General features: G+C 37.4%; 1 protein-coding gene across 3 annotated transcripts in view; it reads right to left on the bottom strand.

Annotated features, from left to right (window-relative positions):
• Positions 1-1,327: 1,327 nt before the first annotated feature.
• MAPK11 (mitogen-activated protein kinase 11) overlaps positions 1,328-18,047 on the bottom strand; it is a 31,822-nt gene continuing 15,102 nt past the window's right edge. For all 3 annotated transcript variants that reach the window (XM_048300889.1, XM_048300890.1, XM_048300891.1), the window contains exons 4-12: positions 17,175-17,286; positions 14,937-14,966; positions 14,757-14,804; positions 12,310-12,424; positions 12,115-12,186; positions 10,429-10,508; positions 6,186-6,264; positions 4,655-4,828; positions 1,328-2,023 (exon numbers count right to left, since the gene is read on the bottom strand). In XM_048300889.1, coding sequence (XP_048156846.1) covers positions 1,950-2,023; positions 4,655-4,828; positions 6,186-6,264; positions 10,429-10,508; positions 12,115-12,186; positions 12,310-12,424; positions 14,757-14,804; positions 14,937-14,966; positions 17,175-17,286 — 784 coding nt within the window. In that variant the 3' untranslated portion in view covers positions 1,328-1,949. The remainder of the gene's footprint in view (positions 2,024-4,654; positions 4,829-6,185; positions 6,265-10,428; positions 10,509-12,114; positions 12,187-12,309; positions 12,425-14,756; positions 14,805-14,936; positions 14,967-17,174; positions 17,287-18,047) is intronic.

Here is an 18,047-nt window from a genome sequence, read left to right as displayed (position 1 = left end):
GTGAAATCTCTTTACTTCATCTTTGCCCTTCCAGCTGAAATGGAGCTGCCAAATAGGCTTGTAAGCTCAGTATCAGATTTCAGAGAAAAGAAAGCACTGAGCTACTTTTAACTGGCAAACAAACAAATTTAAAAAAACGTTTAAGATATGTCTGAGTGAATATTTTCATTATGTAGTCAGAAATAATTTAAGGATTTACAAGTGTTTCACCTATTTTAGTCAGCATGAATTTCAGTCATTGCATGATCATTACAGGCCTCATCCAGCTTCACAGGAAGCCAAAGTAATGATGGCTGACAGCACTTCAGAGGAGTTGCAAGAAATCTATGCAGGCATTTACTTTCAGATTAATATGCCCTGGGGAAACTTGAATACAAGTGGCTCTATTTCATTGACGCAAGTATTGAATAACTGGAAAACATTATCAAAACAATCCATCACTTAGTCCACAAATTAGAAGCATATTTTCTAGATGGAATGCCTATTTCTATTTCTGAAAAAATCAAAGTTCTTGGACTTGATTTTTTGTTTTTAAATCTGTTTATTAAGAAAAAGCCTTTCTTTTTACATAGAAAAGATACAGAGGAAAGTAAATGCAGTAGAATCCATTACCTTATATAATAGCTATACAATTGAATATCAATGACAAAAGTTTCAGAAAACCTAAATATTATAAAAAGCCACCTCCAAAATAAGACTCTGACAGAGCAAGGACAAGACACAAAAATGAACACTGAACAACTGTGAATCACAAGTGTGTAGAAAGACACAGCCAGTACAATACAAGAGGCCTTGTGCCAAAAAGGATGTTCCTGTCACAGTATTATGCATTCAATGGAGGAATCAGATACATTTAATTCTTTAAGAAATTTCAGTATCTGGTGTATCCTGCAATTTTTAATTTAATTTTCCAACTTTTCAGAGTTGGAAAGCCTTTAAAATTTTGCTTAAAAAAACCCCTCCAATGAGAATGTGTCGAATTCTTAAATCTTGTTTTGTCATGTCTTCCAATGGCAATTATTAGTCACTTTCCCAAGGATTATGTGAAGGAAAATAAGACAATGCGGAATATTTAATTCAAAGCTGTGAACTGAACTGAGCACTCCTGCACTGCCATCTGTGACAGCCTTTGCTAAAGCTTGCAGAAGTCTACAGAGCTCTGCCACAGTACCTTCAAGGCACCTTCCTGTAAACCCAGGCAAAATCACCAACAGTCCAGCAAGTGGCACCGTTAGGAATACCATCGGGAAGTAAAATTGTCTCACAAATGGGTGTTGTGCAGATTAAAAAATACATGGGGAAAATAATGAGAACAGACACTTGAATGTCAAGAGAAGAGAAAGATTTATTTTTACTGACTTTCAACTAGTGTTAAGATTGCTTGAGAGACATCCAGTAAATGTGTAAGACTACCACAGATATGACTACATATGCATATTCTGTCTATCTCACTACCACGCCCCCTCTTCTTAAAGGCACTAACTATAAATAGTACGAAAACAGACAGATAAAATGCCACAAAAAAAAAAAAAAAAAGGATTGCTTGTATGGACTTCTTGTTTATGTTTGTATACATTCATGCTTTAAATGTACAATTTAAAAATTAATTTAAAAGGTCACCTTTATTTTGGCAATACAACTGATAAAATGAAACATGCAGAACACACAGCTTGACAGAACTCAGTGCATAATTTTGTCAGAATGAAGCAGTTCTTTACCACCCTTTGTGAGTTGGGAATACATTCATATTACAAGGCAAACTCCACCCCCCCCCCCCCCCCCCCCCCCCCCAAACAGACAACATCTGGCTTCTGTTTAATGCATCTGTTTTTCCACATCTCCTCCAACATCTTTGGATAGTAAAATCTACATCTGACCACAGGTTAAATTGTATGGTTGTATTTTAACAGTCTTCATAGTGCAGCAAGGCAAGACAGAACTGCCTGTCTTCACTGTTCTATCTCCAGGCTGTCCATTTTTAAGTCAGGTGGTTTAAAGCTATTCACTTCCTCATAGGTAAGTTCTGTAGAGGGGGTGTAAGGAAGAGAGAAGAATTAGGTGATACTCTCTTCAGAAGAAAAATATTCCAGACAAAACAGTTCTACAGATACATGTGACTCGTAGTTTGTATTTCCAGCCTTTTTAGCATCCAGATCCAAAACCAGACTGAATTCACTAGGAATCCTCCTCTTAACCTCAGATTACAAATCAGACTCACAAATACTGTTATTGTACAACATGACTGTCCCCTTTAACTCATTACTAAAACACATGGGCCCTGAAATGAAAACATCAATTATGCTGTCAGATGACTTGCCAAAATGATGTAATAAAAGACAAAATGTAATGGAAAATGGAATCTTTAAAAGTACCTCGATAGGTTTTTAAATGTACACTTTTAACTGTGGAGAACATTCTTTATCATCTCTCAGTCAGTTGCCTTCAATTATATATCATTTGCAATTCTGTGCTAATGCCTTGTGATCCTGGTTTTTGTTTTGGTTTGTTTTTTAAATGTTTTACTGTAGCTAACTTAATTTTACAGTTCTCTGAAAAAAATTTTCTTTTTGTCTTAGAAGCGTGTAACAGCTTTCATCAAGAAGTTCTATATTCATCAATAGCTAGAAACATGGGTTACTTGCTATTTTACCCTGCTTTGGGAATAACCCTTTATCTTTTCATGCTAACAGTTATGTCCTGTTTTCTGCCTTGGACATAATTCTGAATAGCATACTCTCAGCCTCTAAAATTTTGAAATATTTTCTAACTGATTAAACATGTCAGTAAGAAATCGATGAGCTTGGGCTGCAAGCCTCAGCAGTGTGCAACGGAGGCCAAGAAAACTCTGAAGTGCATAATGTATAAGACAAAGTGTCTGAAATCTCATTTTACTTTGGTGCTCAGTCCCTTGAGATCAGGCACCACTGATTTTTAACTTGAACAGAAAAAGAGCAGAAACATGCCACTAACATCTTGAGAAATTGGGTCAATATTTCATCAACACTACAAACATTTTATGTCATCTTACTTAAAAGTGGCACATGCTGTACTTAAAAATAAAAAAAAATTATTCCCCAAGATAAAAATATGACCAGAAAGAAGAAGGAGAAGCAGCAAACCAGCTGTGCCAGTTTTGAGATTTTTGTCTCAGGCCTTTTTTTAAACCTGAATAAAGAACAAATTTGACCTGTAGTTCCATCAAGGTCAATTATGTAAAAAATGATACATGATAAATGTAATGATAAATAATATGATACTGTCCTTCCAAGAGAATTCACCTTCATGTCCTCATTTCAGTTTAGAAAGTGTTAAGATGTTAAGATTGTTCCTGAAATAATTTCAACGGAGTTTCATCACAAAGAGAAATCAGCTTCATGACTCAGAAATTGTTAAACTTTCCTGTTAAATACTTGGGCAACTGAAAAAGCAGCAGAAAAAAAATCATTCACTCCTAAGTACAGCAGCAAATGAACATAGCTCTCAAGAAAGATGATGTATGGGTGGTGCTACAGGCTGCCAGGTTCTGCAGAGGAGAGCATGTGTAAGGGGTAAGCTATGCCAGTCAATCCTCCTTGTTTGTACAGACACAGTTTCTAGAAAAGCATTTCCAGGGCTCTAGGAGGTTGATTTATTGTAGAGAGAGCCATGACCCCACTAATATCTTTAAGTTACATTTGCTGTAAACAGTCTGCTTTCTCCCCTGTAATGCCCTGGATAAAACATGGCACAAGTGGACGGGCATGAGGAAGCCATGAGAAGTCAGTATTCTTCATCATAAACCTAACCACTATGACAATACATTTTTATCAAATCTTTTCAGAGTAGAAGTTAAAGAAAATGCAAATAGAAACAAAAGAACATTATTTTATAGAAGACATATTTCATCTTAAGCCAAGGAAAGTCTTTATTGATAAACAGAAACAATCAGTTTTCTACAACATTATTCTAAATCTAAAATCTCTAGTAAGGAATTTTTAGAATTTTATGTCCTCATTAGACAGTGATGAAATTGGACTGTACTTTTCAGTGTACTTGCAGTTTAATGTTGAGACACCTTACTTCCGTGATACTGCAGTGCAATATGATCATGTTGCAAGCATGGAAGGTTGTTGCAGTATTTATCAAAGAAGGGTTTTGCGGTGTCACTCTCAAGTAAAATCATCAACTATCATTTCAAACAGGACCAATAGCATGGTTTAGTTATGAATCCCAATTCCTTTGATGTCTAAAGACATGTTAACAAAATACACATCTATGTGGATAATACTACTTTCTGATTCTGAACAGAGCTAGACCAGAATCCCAAGTAGTGTCATTTGCCCCAAGACAGTTACTTCAGATGGGGATCTGACCTAGAAAGCTAAAAGCAAAACAGAGTGTGTGATTACCTGGTAACTAGCATAAACTTTTAGTTAAGCTTTTACTGGTACAGGGAAACTACTAAGGAGATGACAGAATGGGGGGTGTGGGCAAAATCCAGAGAGGAAACATAAGCCTTTCTACCCGTCCACTCCCACGAGCACACATATGAACTTATTGTGTTTGCCTGAGGCTTGAAAGTTCAAATTCCTCTGGCTAGCAGTGGAGGGAAACTGTTATTAAAGTAAGGCTTTCTTCTGCTACATGTGTTCACTACTGCATGCAATTCTGATACCTTTCCATTCATCTACGGTTCGCTCCTTGTTCTCGATGGACTCGTCGTACAGCTCGGCCTCAGGCTCATCATCCGGATCGTGGTACTGAACAAAGTAGGGATGCGCGAGTGCTGCCGAGGCAGTGATCCTTTTATCGCTGTCCAATATCAGCATCTGCTCAAGCAGATCTACAGCTAAGGGAAAAAGAGAAATGCGGTCCAAAGCCAGAAGAGACCATGAGGAAAAAAAAGAAAAGGCAACTGTTTACACACAACCTATTCTCACTCACCTTAAACATAATATTACTGACAAAATTTAGACAACATAACAAGTAAGTTTTGAAGATTTTGTACTGTGAGTACAAAAGAGAGCTGGAGGAAGCTTCTGTTTTGCTTGTGGCATGCACAAAGGTTCACTATAGTCGATTTGAGATCTGATTGACCTCTTCAGATATCCAAGGACTTATTTCTAAACAGATCCATGTGTACTTGTAAGGTAATACCCTGTGTTGTGCATCATGTGCTTGAGTTTGCACTGATCGGGACCAAGCTAAGTAACTTGTGAATAAAATGTGGGATTACACTTCTAGTAAGCTGCACCAATGAAATGATCAGATGAAAACCCCAAAGAAACTTCACAGGACCCAGCATAAACAAAATATGTTTGAAGTTGACATTTGAAGTATACTAGAAATGAGAGATACTTGTATGGCTGAAATTAATTTTTTATGGAATTTTATCGTAACTATTTAAAATGCTACTTTTTTTACTGCTTTCATATAAGTATTGGCATTAATTTGCCTTTATGCTATTAATATGTAGCATGCTCTCATGTACTTCAGGCAAATAAATCCCATTTTTTAATATGAAAGCATTCCAAACAACTTGTATTTGTAAGAATAAAATTGGTATTAAACCACAAAATGAATTCAAAGCAATTTAACTCACAATACTTCCCTGTAATGTACACTTGATGGAACTGACCAGGTACTGCAGTGAGATGATTCTGATGACTCAAGTGTCTCCTTTGTCATGTCACGAGAAGTTCACAGAAACACCTCTTTTGCACAGGCAGAACCATTTGATTAGACAGAAAAACAATTGTAGAGGATCAGATCAAAGGTCTGCCTTAGCCCAGTATCCTGTGTCCAACAATGGCTCATATATTCCCAGGAAATAATACTCAAAAGGGTCATTCAAACAGCTATACTTCCTGGTATATTCTTCTACTTGCCAGCAATTTACAGCTCATGGCCTTCTTGAGCCAGAAGTGATGTCTCTAATCTAGACCCCTTGATATTTTTATTTATTTCTGCTATGTATAGCTGGCTTTTGCTTTTCATCCATGGACCATTTCCCTTTAGGAGGTTCCTGTAATTTCCACCAGAAACAAAAAGACACAGGCTTCATGAAGGGAAAACAGTCTCAGGATGAAAGGTTAAACAAAGCTCTTTTCACTGGTCTGATTATTATTATATGGGATCATACAGCAAGGAACTCAAGGAGTTCATATGTTAGTGAAAAATTTTATCTGTCAGTCTGACTTTCTTACCTAATGGATTGGCACCACGAAACACTGCTTTCAAATCCTGTTGAGGCATATGTGGAAGAGATTCGATGTATTTTCTTGCCTAGAAATAAGTCAATATACATACCACATCCAGAGGGTTAAATTTTGCTCAACAGTAACCACATCAGCTCTAAAAAACCAGACATATTTTTTATGTTTCTTGTACATGGGAAATCCTCTTTACATAAAACCTCAAGGTATGACTTTGTTTCAAACACTCTCTCCTGTATACTGGAGTATAATAATAAGCAAGAGAGTTTTAAGCAGGTGTATTTTGGTCTAAGGCCTTTGTGTTAGCACTTTAGTTTCGCCCTGTGCTTACTGGTTTATTGCAGTATATCCCTAGGGAACACATGCATGTAATGTTCAATCAGAAACTGCAGCCTAAATCATCCTTCAGTTACCCTCAGCAAAGTGGTATAATTCAATCTGCAGCCTTCCCTCCTCTCTCTTCTCTGGTGAGACGTAGTTCACTAAACAAAAAACAAATTCTGATACTCCATAGGAACAGATTTCCAGATGTTTAACAGAATTTAGAGCTTGCCTTTTCACTGTGGCTGTGAAAAGTTCACCCAAACTTGTGGGGTACACCCAGCCCCTGCCCTGGAGGGATGTCTGCTGAGATAAGGAGAGTGCCTAAACCTCCCAGCAGAACTCCCCTGGAAAGGGAGCTACTTTTGTTACGGCGAGAAGAAAACAAACCCAGAATCCTCTGGGAGACCCTGTGCAGATCCTTTGTAACCCATTGGCCCTTACCCTCTGACACCCACCCCCTGTATCCCTATAAAGGGCAGAGAGAGCTCGTCCCTGGCCTCCCCTTCGCCGGAGTAGGGACTAATAAAGCTGCCTCGTGCGGAACAGCTACACGGGCCTCTCGTCTCTCTCTCCCTGGTCTGGCCTGGAGGCTGCCCCGCAGAGCTGAGCTGGAATCACGAGCTGACAATCACTAAAGAGCTGACAGCCTCTGCACGGGCCCCTCTGCCAGCAGCTGAGCGAAGACACGAGGCCTCGGGAAGGCGATTCCTTTCGGGTCCATCTCTCCAGACTGGTCACAGATTCCTCGGTCAGAGCTACTGACCCCACACCGGCTGCCATACAAACTCATCTAGCAAAAGCCTGCCCAGATATAGGATCCACAAATGTCAGCCTGACATTACACGAGCGACGAATTTTTAGGCTGAGGTAGATTGGTTGGCAAGAGAAGAGATTGAATACTGGGATCAGACACAACAGGAAATTCTGAAAAGCAACTGTCAAAAAAGAAGCAAATGGCTACTCCCTAAATCCATAAAAAACCCCAGGTGGTCTTTGGACAAACCTGAACCCTTTTAAAACATGTTTGTGTTACACAGATGTCTCTCCACATTTAGCAGTCCTGTTAGAAGGAGACTACCTGGAGAAGGCTAACTAAGCATCCTTGGCCTATGGAAAACAGCAAAGGAAATAAAGTGCTTCATACTAAGCAGCTCTATGACTCCAAGAGAGATATCAGAATGAGAAATATGGAGTTATCTTCTGCACTGTCACAAAGTGACTATAAAATACTATGACATTATCATTGGTGCAATCCTGCGACTGCACTTGGGAAACTGATCCTGTTCCCTACATTGTCCTTTCATCTTAATTTCTGCAGCATTAATGAATTGATATAAAGATATGTTAAATCATTACATAACATAGCCTCCTTTCAAGATGTGTTCTAGTTTAATGAGGCAGATATATTTATTTTTTCTGCTTTTTCTAAGATGTAAGCATATTCTATCAAAACTCTAGACTGCCATTAGTGACACATTTCTTACTAAAAGAAGAAAGCCTTTATGTAGTATGTCCCCAAGCCGTTAAAATGATATTAGTATTTTCGCTTTTTATTATTGGGGTAGACAGCAAGGCTTTCTTAAAACGATGATTTCTTCTGAACAGCTGTAGCCAGTCAAGCAGAGAAGTTAAAACTAGTGAGAAGTTTAAAAACTAGTCAAACACAGGCTTTTATACCCCTAAGGCTCATAAAGGCAGGTAACACCTCCTAGAAGGTCAGGGTATGCAGCTCCTATGAGAGTTAAGTCTTCCAGGACATATATATATATAGATACACATATGTATGTGTATATATATACACATATATATATATATATATATATATAAAAGAACAAAAGAGCAAAAGAGAGCTATCATATGTTCTTTCATGGAAGCTATGGACTAGGGAAAAAATGAGGTAGATTTATCTGGTAACAAACATCTGTGGATTTATTGATTATTTGTTTCTGTATGGGCACCTATCAACATCTTATCAACAACTAATCATTAATCAACAACTAATCCTAACATGATTGAACAAGATGCAGTGAAAATTACGTCCAACCTCGCCCAGAAATCCTTTGAAAACAACACAGACCTAACAAAGTGCACTTACCAGCCTGTCCCCTCCGCTTATATACTCACCACAGAAACCCAACCAAGAGAATCCCAATGTTTAAATTATTCTGAAATGCAATTACCATTTAAACTCCTATTAACATGAAAAACTGACACCTCAGTAACTTGTGCTGGAACATCCAATGAGGTTGATCTTTTCATTTCCAATTCGTTAATCCTCTACTTATAACCAAAAATAGGCTTGGCATTTCAGCAAATCTCTGACATTGCTGTTACAGGAATGTTGAAAATTGTCCATGGCTGCAAGCTGCATTAAGAAATACCTAAACAATAAGGCCAAACTACACAGTAAAGTAGAACCAGAATGAAGGAACTTCCCTGCAACTGGCAATTATCTCCAAGCAAGGTATGCATCTCCTTTGACATTGTGCCCCTAATCAGGCAGCAGCAGCCCAGAGGTGACCTGTTCATTAACCTGGTTTTTGTGTTCTGCCTGTGCTCTAAAGGAATAATTAGCCCAAATAAAACAGTTTCAGGATTCCTGTAGCTCACTGAGGTATACTGTGAAACAAAGAAATTAAAAGAACAAAGCAGATAGTATTTCCAGTAAGTATTTAAGGTGTTAATCTCACAGTCAGAAAGCTCACTAGTTGTGGGTAAATAACACATTTGTATACGCTACTGAGAATGTGTTACAGCAAAACCTGTAGGATCTTAATAAAACATAAAGGCTACAAAAGGCCCTATGAGACTATACAAGGACCTATGCTTAGGATAGCACAGTCTGAGATTTGTTGGTTGATGTAGTCCCTGGCAAAAGGATGGATACTTAGTTAGCCTCCTGCCCCAGCCATTCCCAGGTGCTGGGTACCCAAAAGCTCTGGGACTGTGATTGGCCTGTGATGATGGGGTTTCATTATGCTCGTACCTTCCAGAAATACAGAGTTGTTCTGCCTCTCCTGCTACTCCTGCTTACTTGACCTGCTACTGTATTCATTAGGAACATCAAAGGAAACCCATCAATATATACACAAGCTGAGAAATAGCCTTTAGTATTAGTCTGAGGTGTATACAGGAAAGATTTAAGAAAACAGCTGCAGCTCAGGAGGTATCTGTGTGCTGTTGTTTATCTGAACTCTGACACTGTGCCCATCACCTGCCCTTATCAAACAATACTACATCTCATTCCTCAGCTGGCTATCTACCATTATTGCTTACAATGAATCTTTTAAGTAACAATTTTACCAGAGAAATTAAGTGGAAATTGTTCATTTACTAGATTACTATTTTAAAGACGTCACATGGAAAGTCAAAAAGCCCACTCTTAGTTACGAATATTAACAAGTGGACCTCATGCAAGCATTTAGAGAGATGAATAAATACAATTTTCAAATTAGGGATATAAATAGAGTACTCATGCAGAACACGTGTTACTTGATTCGGATATATCTCTGTTTAGAAACCTTACAACAATGGAAAGCATACAAATTACAGACACATCAGATTTAATGGCAACAATGTAATGCTCTGAGCTGAGCACCAGTTAGCATTTTTTTAATTATAAGAATAACAGCAATTTAAAATATCATCAGGACTTATTTCTTAACTCTTCGCAAAAACTCAGTACATGAGAACAAGTATCAAAATTTTTCCAGGTGACAGTCAAGGCATCTGGATGCCTCCAAAAGCCTATTTTTTGAATGGTGTCATTCTAGCAGCAAAAAACAGAGATAATTTAAAGGCATTTACTCATTTCCAAATCAGAGTGTCTGTGTAACATAGCCAGTGACACAATGCCAATTAGAGAAACAATGACAGAAAGTCAGTTAACTGACTGAAGCTGTGAACTCACATGTTCTGATGATATCTTCTTCAGAAGTTCTGAACTGGGTGTGCCCACAACTTCCATTATTCTCTTTAGTTGATCGATATCTGCATTATTTCAGGGAAATAAAGAGCACACGATCCTTCTGGGTTTAGACAATTAATGAGCTTCCATGCACGTAACTAAGATGTTTAAAACTATTCAGCAAGACAATTCCACCATAGCCCATGGAAGGATATAATTCATATCTGCTAAAGCCTAGTCCTGGAGTATGAAATTCTCTTCTGTACTATATGAACTTGTCAGGTATGTCAGCTGCATGAAAAATATTGCTTTTCTGTCCTAGTTCCCAATCTAATACATTCTTAAGCTTAATCTTAATAGCACATCTATGTTTCAGCAATCTGAGGGATTTCTGAAGATCAGTCTAATATAACATACAGCTCATAGGGCTAGATTACTAATCTAAAGACTGGCAAATGAAAAGTTCTCATTTGGTACCTTTAAAAATCTGTTTTATATAGGTCTCAAGATTAAAAATCTTGAAAATGTTAATTTTTCATTGTCATACAGGACCTGTGAAGTATATTACATTTTTCATAAACACTCTAGATTATTTTACAGCTATATTTAAATTGATATAATAATATAATTGTAGACAATATTTTATAACAACGAAAAAAATCTTATTTCTTGCAAACTAGATATACTGATTTTTTCAAATACCACATATCATGTAATCAAACAGTCTCAGGACAGTCATCTCCCACTGATGAACACCTGGAGGCTGCCTGTGGTTACAATAAAGGCTAATGATGCTGAGCACAATAGAAAGGCCAGTGGGGAGACTTGGTCCCAGCTCTCTTAAGATTATTTCAGGCAATTCTAATGTCATGAGGCTTTGCACCCAGCAACAGCTTAGTATTAGCAGAAGTATTTGCTTTTTGAGGGGTTTCGGAGTAGCAAGAAATGCCAATATTCAGTACGAAAGAATGTGCTTTTGTTTCTCATAATAAAAGCTTTCCTCCTTGATGCAGTTGTTTCCTTACTCCTTATTATGAGTTTTTCTTCCGTTTTCTTTTATTATTTTACTGCTCTCCTCAGCAATATCTTTTTTCTGCTCCTGCCAGCACAGGAAACGCCACTGGAAATCCCTGATGCTCCATCAGGGACCACAGCACAGTGCTCCAGAAAAGAGGGCTTTGTTGCTCCTGTGGCATTTCTGGAACTACTGGCTTTTTTTAATATAACAGGACACAATAAGTCCATTAATTCACTTATTATTTAAAAGTTAACTCATTTGCATGTTAGGAACTTCCAGCCTAAAAGCAGTTCTGTTTTTTAAAATTGTATTAGCTGATGAAAAAATATGCCTTTAGTCAGCTTCAGTATTAGTCTATGTTATTTCAGTAAGATCCACACATGGAAGAAATCTACTCTGTTGTAACTAGGTTATTTTTAAAATACAGATAAAAAAGAACAAATGTAACTTTTTGTTGTTTAGGAACATCTGTTAGTGGTTTTTATCCTACCAGTGGGTCTCATATTCAGTCGTCATACACACTGAACTGAAAGATTAGCAAATTGTTTACTCTTTTACAAGTTTGTTAGTTTAAAAACATGTCCATAGAAACACTCAAGTCCTTAGGAAAAAAAAAGGAAGAGTTAGACAGTATTTTTATAGTTGTATTTCAAGTTTTATATTAAGGATACAATCATTTCCTGGAAATAGAGCCTTTCCTTTCAATAGCTCTGCCATGATACATCCAACCGACCATATGTCAACTGCCAAAAAACAGAGACAGAAATGTGCCAAATGAATCAAAGAGATCCTTAAACACAGCTGCTTCTTGGTTTAAAACTATCACTAAATCCAGCTGTAGCAAAATACAAGTCTTCTCAGTTTACCTGTTTGATTGTAGTGCATCCAGTTTAACATAATTTCTGGAGCTCTGTACCATCTTGTTGCAACATATCCAGTCATTTCATCATCAGTTTGACGAGCTAAACCAAAGTCTAAAATCTACAGAATAAAAATAAAATAGTGATTTAAAAAAAATCCCCTTTCACTTTTATTATAGGTCCTGATTTTCCCATTACTCATTTCTGAGTTTTCCATAGTCCCTCACTCTTGGTGAAGTAAAACAGCAGCACTCTGCAGACGAGCTCATCTGCTCTTCCTGCTGTATCCCTGCAGCCTCTGGTGCTGCATAAAGATATTTCCACTGCAATGAACCTGGCACTTTGTTCTCCAAGACAGACTTTATATTTCACCTTGAGTTCAATTTTCCAGTGACATTCATTTACTAAAAATAAACACTGTTGCTATAAAAAAATGAAATATTATTATCAACTGGGAATATTTGTGTAAAACGCCAACAGCAAGTGCCAGTGGCCATTTAAAGACCAAACGAGCTGATCACAAATCTGCAGAATTTCTGTTGTCTAATTTTCTTTCGTCCAAGCATTTACTCAAGTCACACATTATCCCGATGCCACTAGGAGAGAAATGTATATCCTGTGTAACAATGTAAACGTAAATCACACCCCATTTGTTTTCAATAGAACTTGCCCACCAAAACAAACAAAGGAGCTCTGTTTATGTACACAGAGGCTTGATTGCAAAGTGTTCCCCTCCAGATGCTTTCCCTTGCTAAGTTTACACTGACGAGAAGTTACTTCAATTGAATTTTCCCAGCTCATTTCTTTGCTTTCTATTCTGTTTTCTGGTTAGTCTATGTCCCACCAGTTACGGACCCTAGCTCTAAGAGAGACTGCTGTGAAAGGGTACCATCTGAGCCCCAGTGCTGTTAATCATCTCTTCACATAGAAGTGTGAATAAGATCATTGAGTATCTCCTGTGATGAGATCCAGGATTATTTATTAAGCTGATGGCTAATCCTTTTCATAGGGAATAAGAAAATTTCAAGAGCGTAATTCAAAATTCTTCAGTTATAATCCAATTAAAAGATACACAAAGCCTGAAGAAAAATATTAAGACATAAATAATTAACATCTTTACTTCCAGTATTGTTTAAAAGCATAATTTATTTCTTAAGTAAGTGACGAAAAATGCATGAGGCAAACAAGGCACAAATAATGGCATGAAACTCAAATGTGCCCTTATTTTTATAAGGGTTTTAGCAATATTTTTCCTTAACAGCTGATCCCTTCTATCAAATGTATGCACACACACACTTTCCTTCTCTTTGCTTCTATTTCCTTTTTGTTAGTACTTGGAAATATCCACTAGTTTGTTCTGTTGAAAATACTTTGAGGAAGTAAAGCTATAAATATAAACAAAGCAGAAAGCAGAGTAACAAATGCTAGACAGAGAGGTGCACAGATTTCATAATAATATAAAAAAACCAGTAAAAGTCTCCTTTACTTACAGTACAAAAATATAGCACACATTTTAGAGTACATGATCAAACACAGATGACCCACAAAATTCCACAGATGCTGAACATACATGCATGAAGACATTAAAGAGATAATCATGAAACTTGCTGAGCATCTGCAAGTGTCACTAAATCAAACAGGAACTACAGTGTCTCACCACAGATCCGGATTAGTGCAAGAACCTAACTGCACTGCTCTTATTCATTACTGTGATTTTTTGCTGATCTTGTAGTATTTGGAGTCTTTTCTTAAATCCTTTGCAGCTGGAATAAAGTGATTACATCAGAGTCTTAGAAACAGGAATAAAGATGTTTCTGGCTGTCATGGAGAAATGTTTAACTTCTCATTCTTAAGCTTAAAGGCTTAGAAAGCTACAAGACATCTTTTCCTTCTCCAGAGTCTCATACTTATTATCTAGTATCATATCACACAGATGCACCAAGAGATGTATTTATATAGATGTGTACATCAAAATAGCATTTGAGAAACAAGGATTACAGGATTCTTTTTGGTTGGTTGAGTTTTATTTGTTTGTTTGTTTGTCTTACTGCCTGTAACTGGTAATAATGATATATTTTTCGCCGTCATTATTTAATTTAGCTTGTATGTTCCATAGATACAAAAATGAAAGTTGTTACAAGGCTTCACCTATACATGGCTGATGCAGATACATATCACAGGTCAGACTCTCAAGATAAACTCCATTAAGTACTCACGCAGGGGCCAAACTATTATCTATGTACCATCTGTGCGGTACAGAGGGATTTTGCAAAGATATTTGCATTCATACTAAATTAACATTTGGGAGAAAACACATGTTCACAGAAATGAGCAAGTAGCAAACAGTTGAAATGAATGGAATGAGACATAAAAATGGTAACTAATGGTTTTTTAGGAAACTGTCATCTTGAGAGTTTTCACAACACTCTTTGCTACGACAGCATGATACCTACCCTCAATTCACAGTCTTCATTTACGGCTAGGTTACTGGGCTTCAGGTCCTGTAGCAGAACACGGAGAGTCAAGTACTATTTCAACCTTTTAAAATATATTGTAACTATGTCTTAGCAACACATTTGATGCACAGAGGGACACACTACATTCATTTTCATTACCTCAAAGACTGAACTCACCCGATGGATGATTCCAGCTGAGTGAATATACTGTGAAGAAAAAAAAAAAGAAGAAAAAAAGGTAAAATTTGAAGTTAGAGGTGAAGGAGGTCAAAGCCACTTGTCTTATTATTTACTTCTGAGACTGACTGTTTTATAAACAGAAAATACTTACGTCATCCCATGTTTTCAGAGGTATGTCAAACGTCAAAACCTCCCTGTTTTGTCTTATCCAGAACTGGGTATTTCAAGAAAGGTAACCATGAAGACTAGATTCTACCATGAAAGGCAGCACTCACAGTGATTCTTCTGTTTAAAGTCTCCTACCAATTTGGAATTTGTTCCAGCCTTCTCTGGATGTCCATGTTGATCAGCTAGTGGCTAGTGCAATCAGTGGCCTAGGGAGCAGCATGGTTGACTCCTACGTGATGTAAGTTACCTTCCCATACTGTGAACACTGATGTGGATGAAAACAGCCACACTTGCACTCTGGGACAGGTTAGTGACCAAAATACCCACCTAAAATACCCACAGCATTACTGCAAGTCCACTTTCAAAGCAGTATTTCAGTGGCTATTTCGTGTCTCTGCTATTTTACATAAAACATTTAAAATCAAAAACTGAGAAAAGCTTACTCTGTCATTGCCTATTGTTCTCTAGTTAGGATTAACAGCAAGTTTACCTATGATCTTATCAACCAGGATCGGCCAGACCTTGGAAACCTTCTATTCTCTAGACGTGATTCCACCTTTTTTAGGAGAAGGAATTATACACAAAACCTGTACAGCAATTGGGAAAACCCAAAGAGAACACAAGGGCATTCTTCATATTTACCAGAAGGCAGGGTCACCTCTCAGTGCTCCTCACAGCAGCTGCAAGCAGCTGAATGAACAGGAAACCAAAACACTGCTTGCAACAGGAGCTGTGTCCCTGCTCTGCTGAGACAACCACAGGAGCCCCTCCCAGTGCCACCAAGCAGTCATATACATGATCAAATGTTCTTTGACTAATGAGACATGAGAATTTCAATTCCAGAAGAGAGGAGCCACCAGCAACCCCTCCCCTCTCAAACAGAGCCAGAAATGCACCTGAGTGCATTTCTGAAATTAATATTCACTTAGAGCACAGTTCTTACTATTATTTAGCTTTGACACAACATAGACTTATATTCAAAACCACAAGGAGGATAATTAATGCCAGAATCCATCTTCCTAACCAAGCTATTAACTCACATAAATGAGACAAAGCAATTAAGGGTTCAGTTTGGCAATTTTTATTCACTAAAATCTGTACTTAAAGTGATGGAATCTGCATGCATGAATAAGAATTACTGTCTCAGGCACAAGGTGACTTGCTGAAAGTCATGTAGTAAGTATATTTCAGAGCCAGTATTTACCATGGCTTGCTTTCAAACATATAATTATTTTCTGTGCCTAAAATATCAATTACTGTTAAGTTAGCTAGTAAAGCTGCTGACCTCTTTTTTCTGTTTGCTTGTATCTTGGGAAAATCCATACTGGTCTGAGAAAAAGCTTAGCACCTAGTAATGGGAAGCATTACCTCCACCTTCCCCTGTTTATAGACACTTGTATGTTAAATATCAGCAAAATGACACATATTTTGATTCTTTTGGAAGAAAATTTTGCTGTAGATTCATTGCCCGTCGCCTGTGTTATTTAAGAGTATAAATTTTAACTGGTATGATTGAAGGAAACAAAGACTTCACAGGCAGAGTAAATCCTAAGTGACTGTGTGCAGCATTGTACATTGCTGGGATGAATTTCTACTTCCAGACATTTCACAAGGGACCCAACTAACTTGGTTATCTCTTCACCCATGTGACACTCTCTACAAAATTCAGGACTGTGGTTTTTTAAAGTGGCTCATGTCTTTCAAAGCACAAATGTGAGTTACTTTCCATATTGTTCTTTATCCATTTCACATTCTTCAGAATTTTTTAAACATTATATAGCATATTATTGTCCTGCAGTAGGACCTGAAATAGACACTGATCTAAAGTTAATGTTCAAGGGGAGTATCACGTGTATTGTGCATGTAAACATTGGTAGGCTTGGGGGTTTATTTCTGGTTAGAAAATTACCTGATAATTTCTGAAATTATTGCTGCTATTTGTGCACTTTTAAGATATTAAAAAAAAAAGTGTTTAAGTACTCTCATTGCAACCAACCAGTCCTTACTACAAGATTTAGATTGCTGACTCATTACTACAACATTTAGATTCCTGGACTCAGACAGTACCTTAAGACCTCGAAGTAACTGATAGATGAGAAACTGTATATGATCGTCTGTTAACTTCTGGCACTTCACAATGTTATTCAGGTCAGCACCCATTAAATTTGTCACAAGATATCTGTGAGAGTAAAACAGTGAGAAAAAAAACACAGAATGGCAGAACATAAATCTTCTAGAAAAGTATCTACACAGGCCATGTAGGTTCCTTTTCCACTGTCTAGTAACACATTTTATATCCTTTAAATCAGCCATGAGCTCTAATAATGCCATCACTGGTATGAGACTTAATATAATGAAAAAGAAAAGTCCTTACAGTATATTAGAATCTTTTATCTCTGTTTTCTCCGTGACACACTACAGCAGTGATACATGCAACATATTTTTTGATGAAGAGGAAGCCTCACCCAACATCGAAGTGGCAGCCTGAGGCACCAAAACTATAGGACCTGCAAGGCCCTGGAATATCGGATGATGGAGGGTAATATTAGAGTGGTAGAAATAAAGAGTGTTTTGTGTAACTTCCCTCCCTGCTCCCACTGGAAGTTTTATTTTTTGACAAATTTTGCAGAAACATTGATTCTTTTCCAAATACGCTGCTGGGGCAAAAGTATGCATCTCTCATACCCAATTTCCATTTGTGTAATTTTGCCCCAGAGTCAAAGGGGTTTGGTCACTAATTTCCGTGGAGACAAAAACATATTAATTATTATTTCTTCTGCTAAATTGTTTACCTAAGTGCTTGTACAATTATGTAAACCAAAAGGAACTCAGCATAAATTGTATGCTTGAGTCACACCAAAATATACCTAGTTTTAGGTTAGCCACGACTCCAGCCTAAGTTTACCTTGTCTCAGTTAACTAACAGAATACTTTCCTACA

Source organism: Corvus hawaiiensis, chromosome 4 (assembly GCF_020740725.1).
Source record: "Corvus hawaiiensis isolate bCorHaw1 chromosome 4, bCorHaw1.pri.cur, whole genome shotgun sequence".
Lineage (NCBI taxonomy): Eukaryota > Metazoa > Chordata > Aves > Passeriformes > Corvidae > Corvus > Corvus hawaiiensis.
This window is presented reverse-complemented; position numbering and strand designations above follow the sequence as displayed.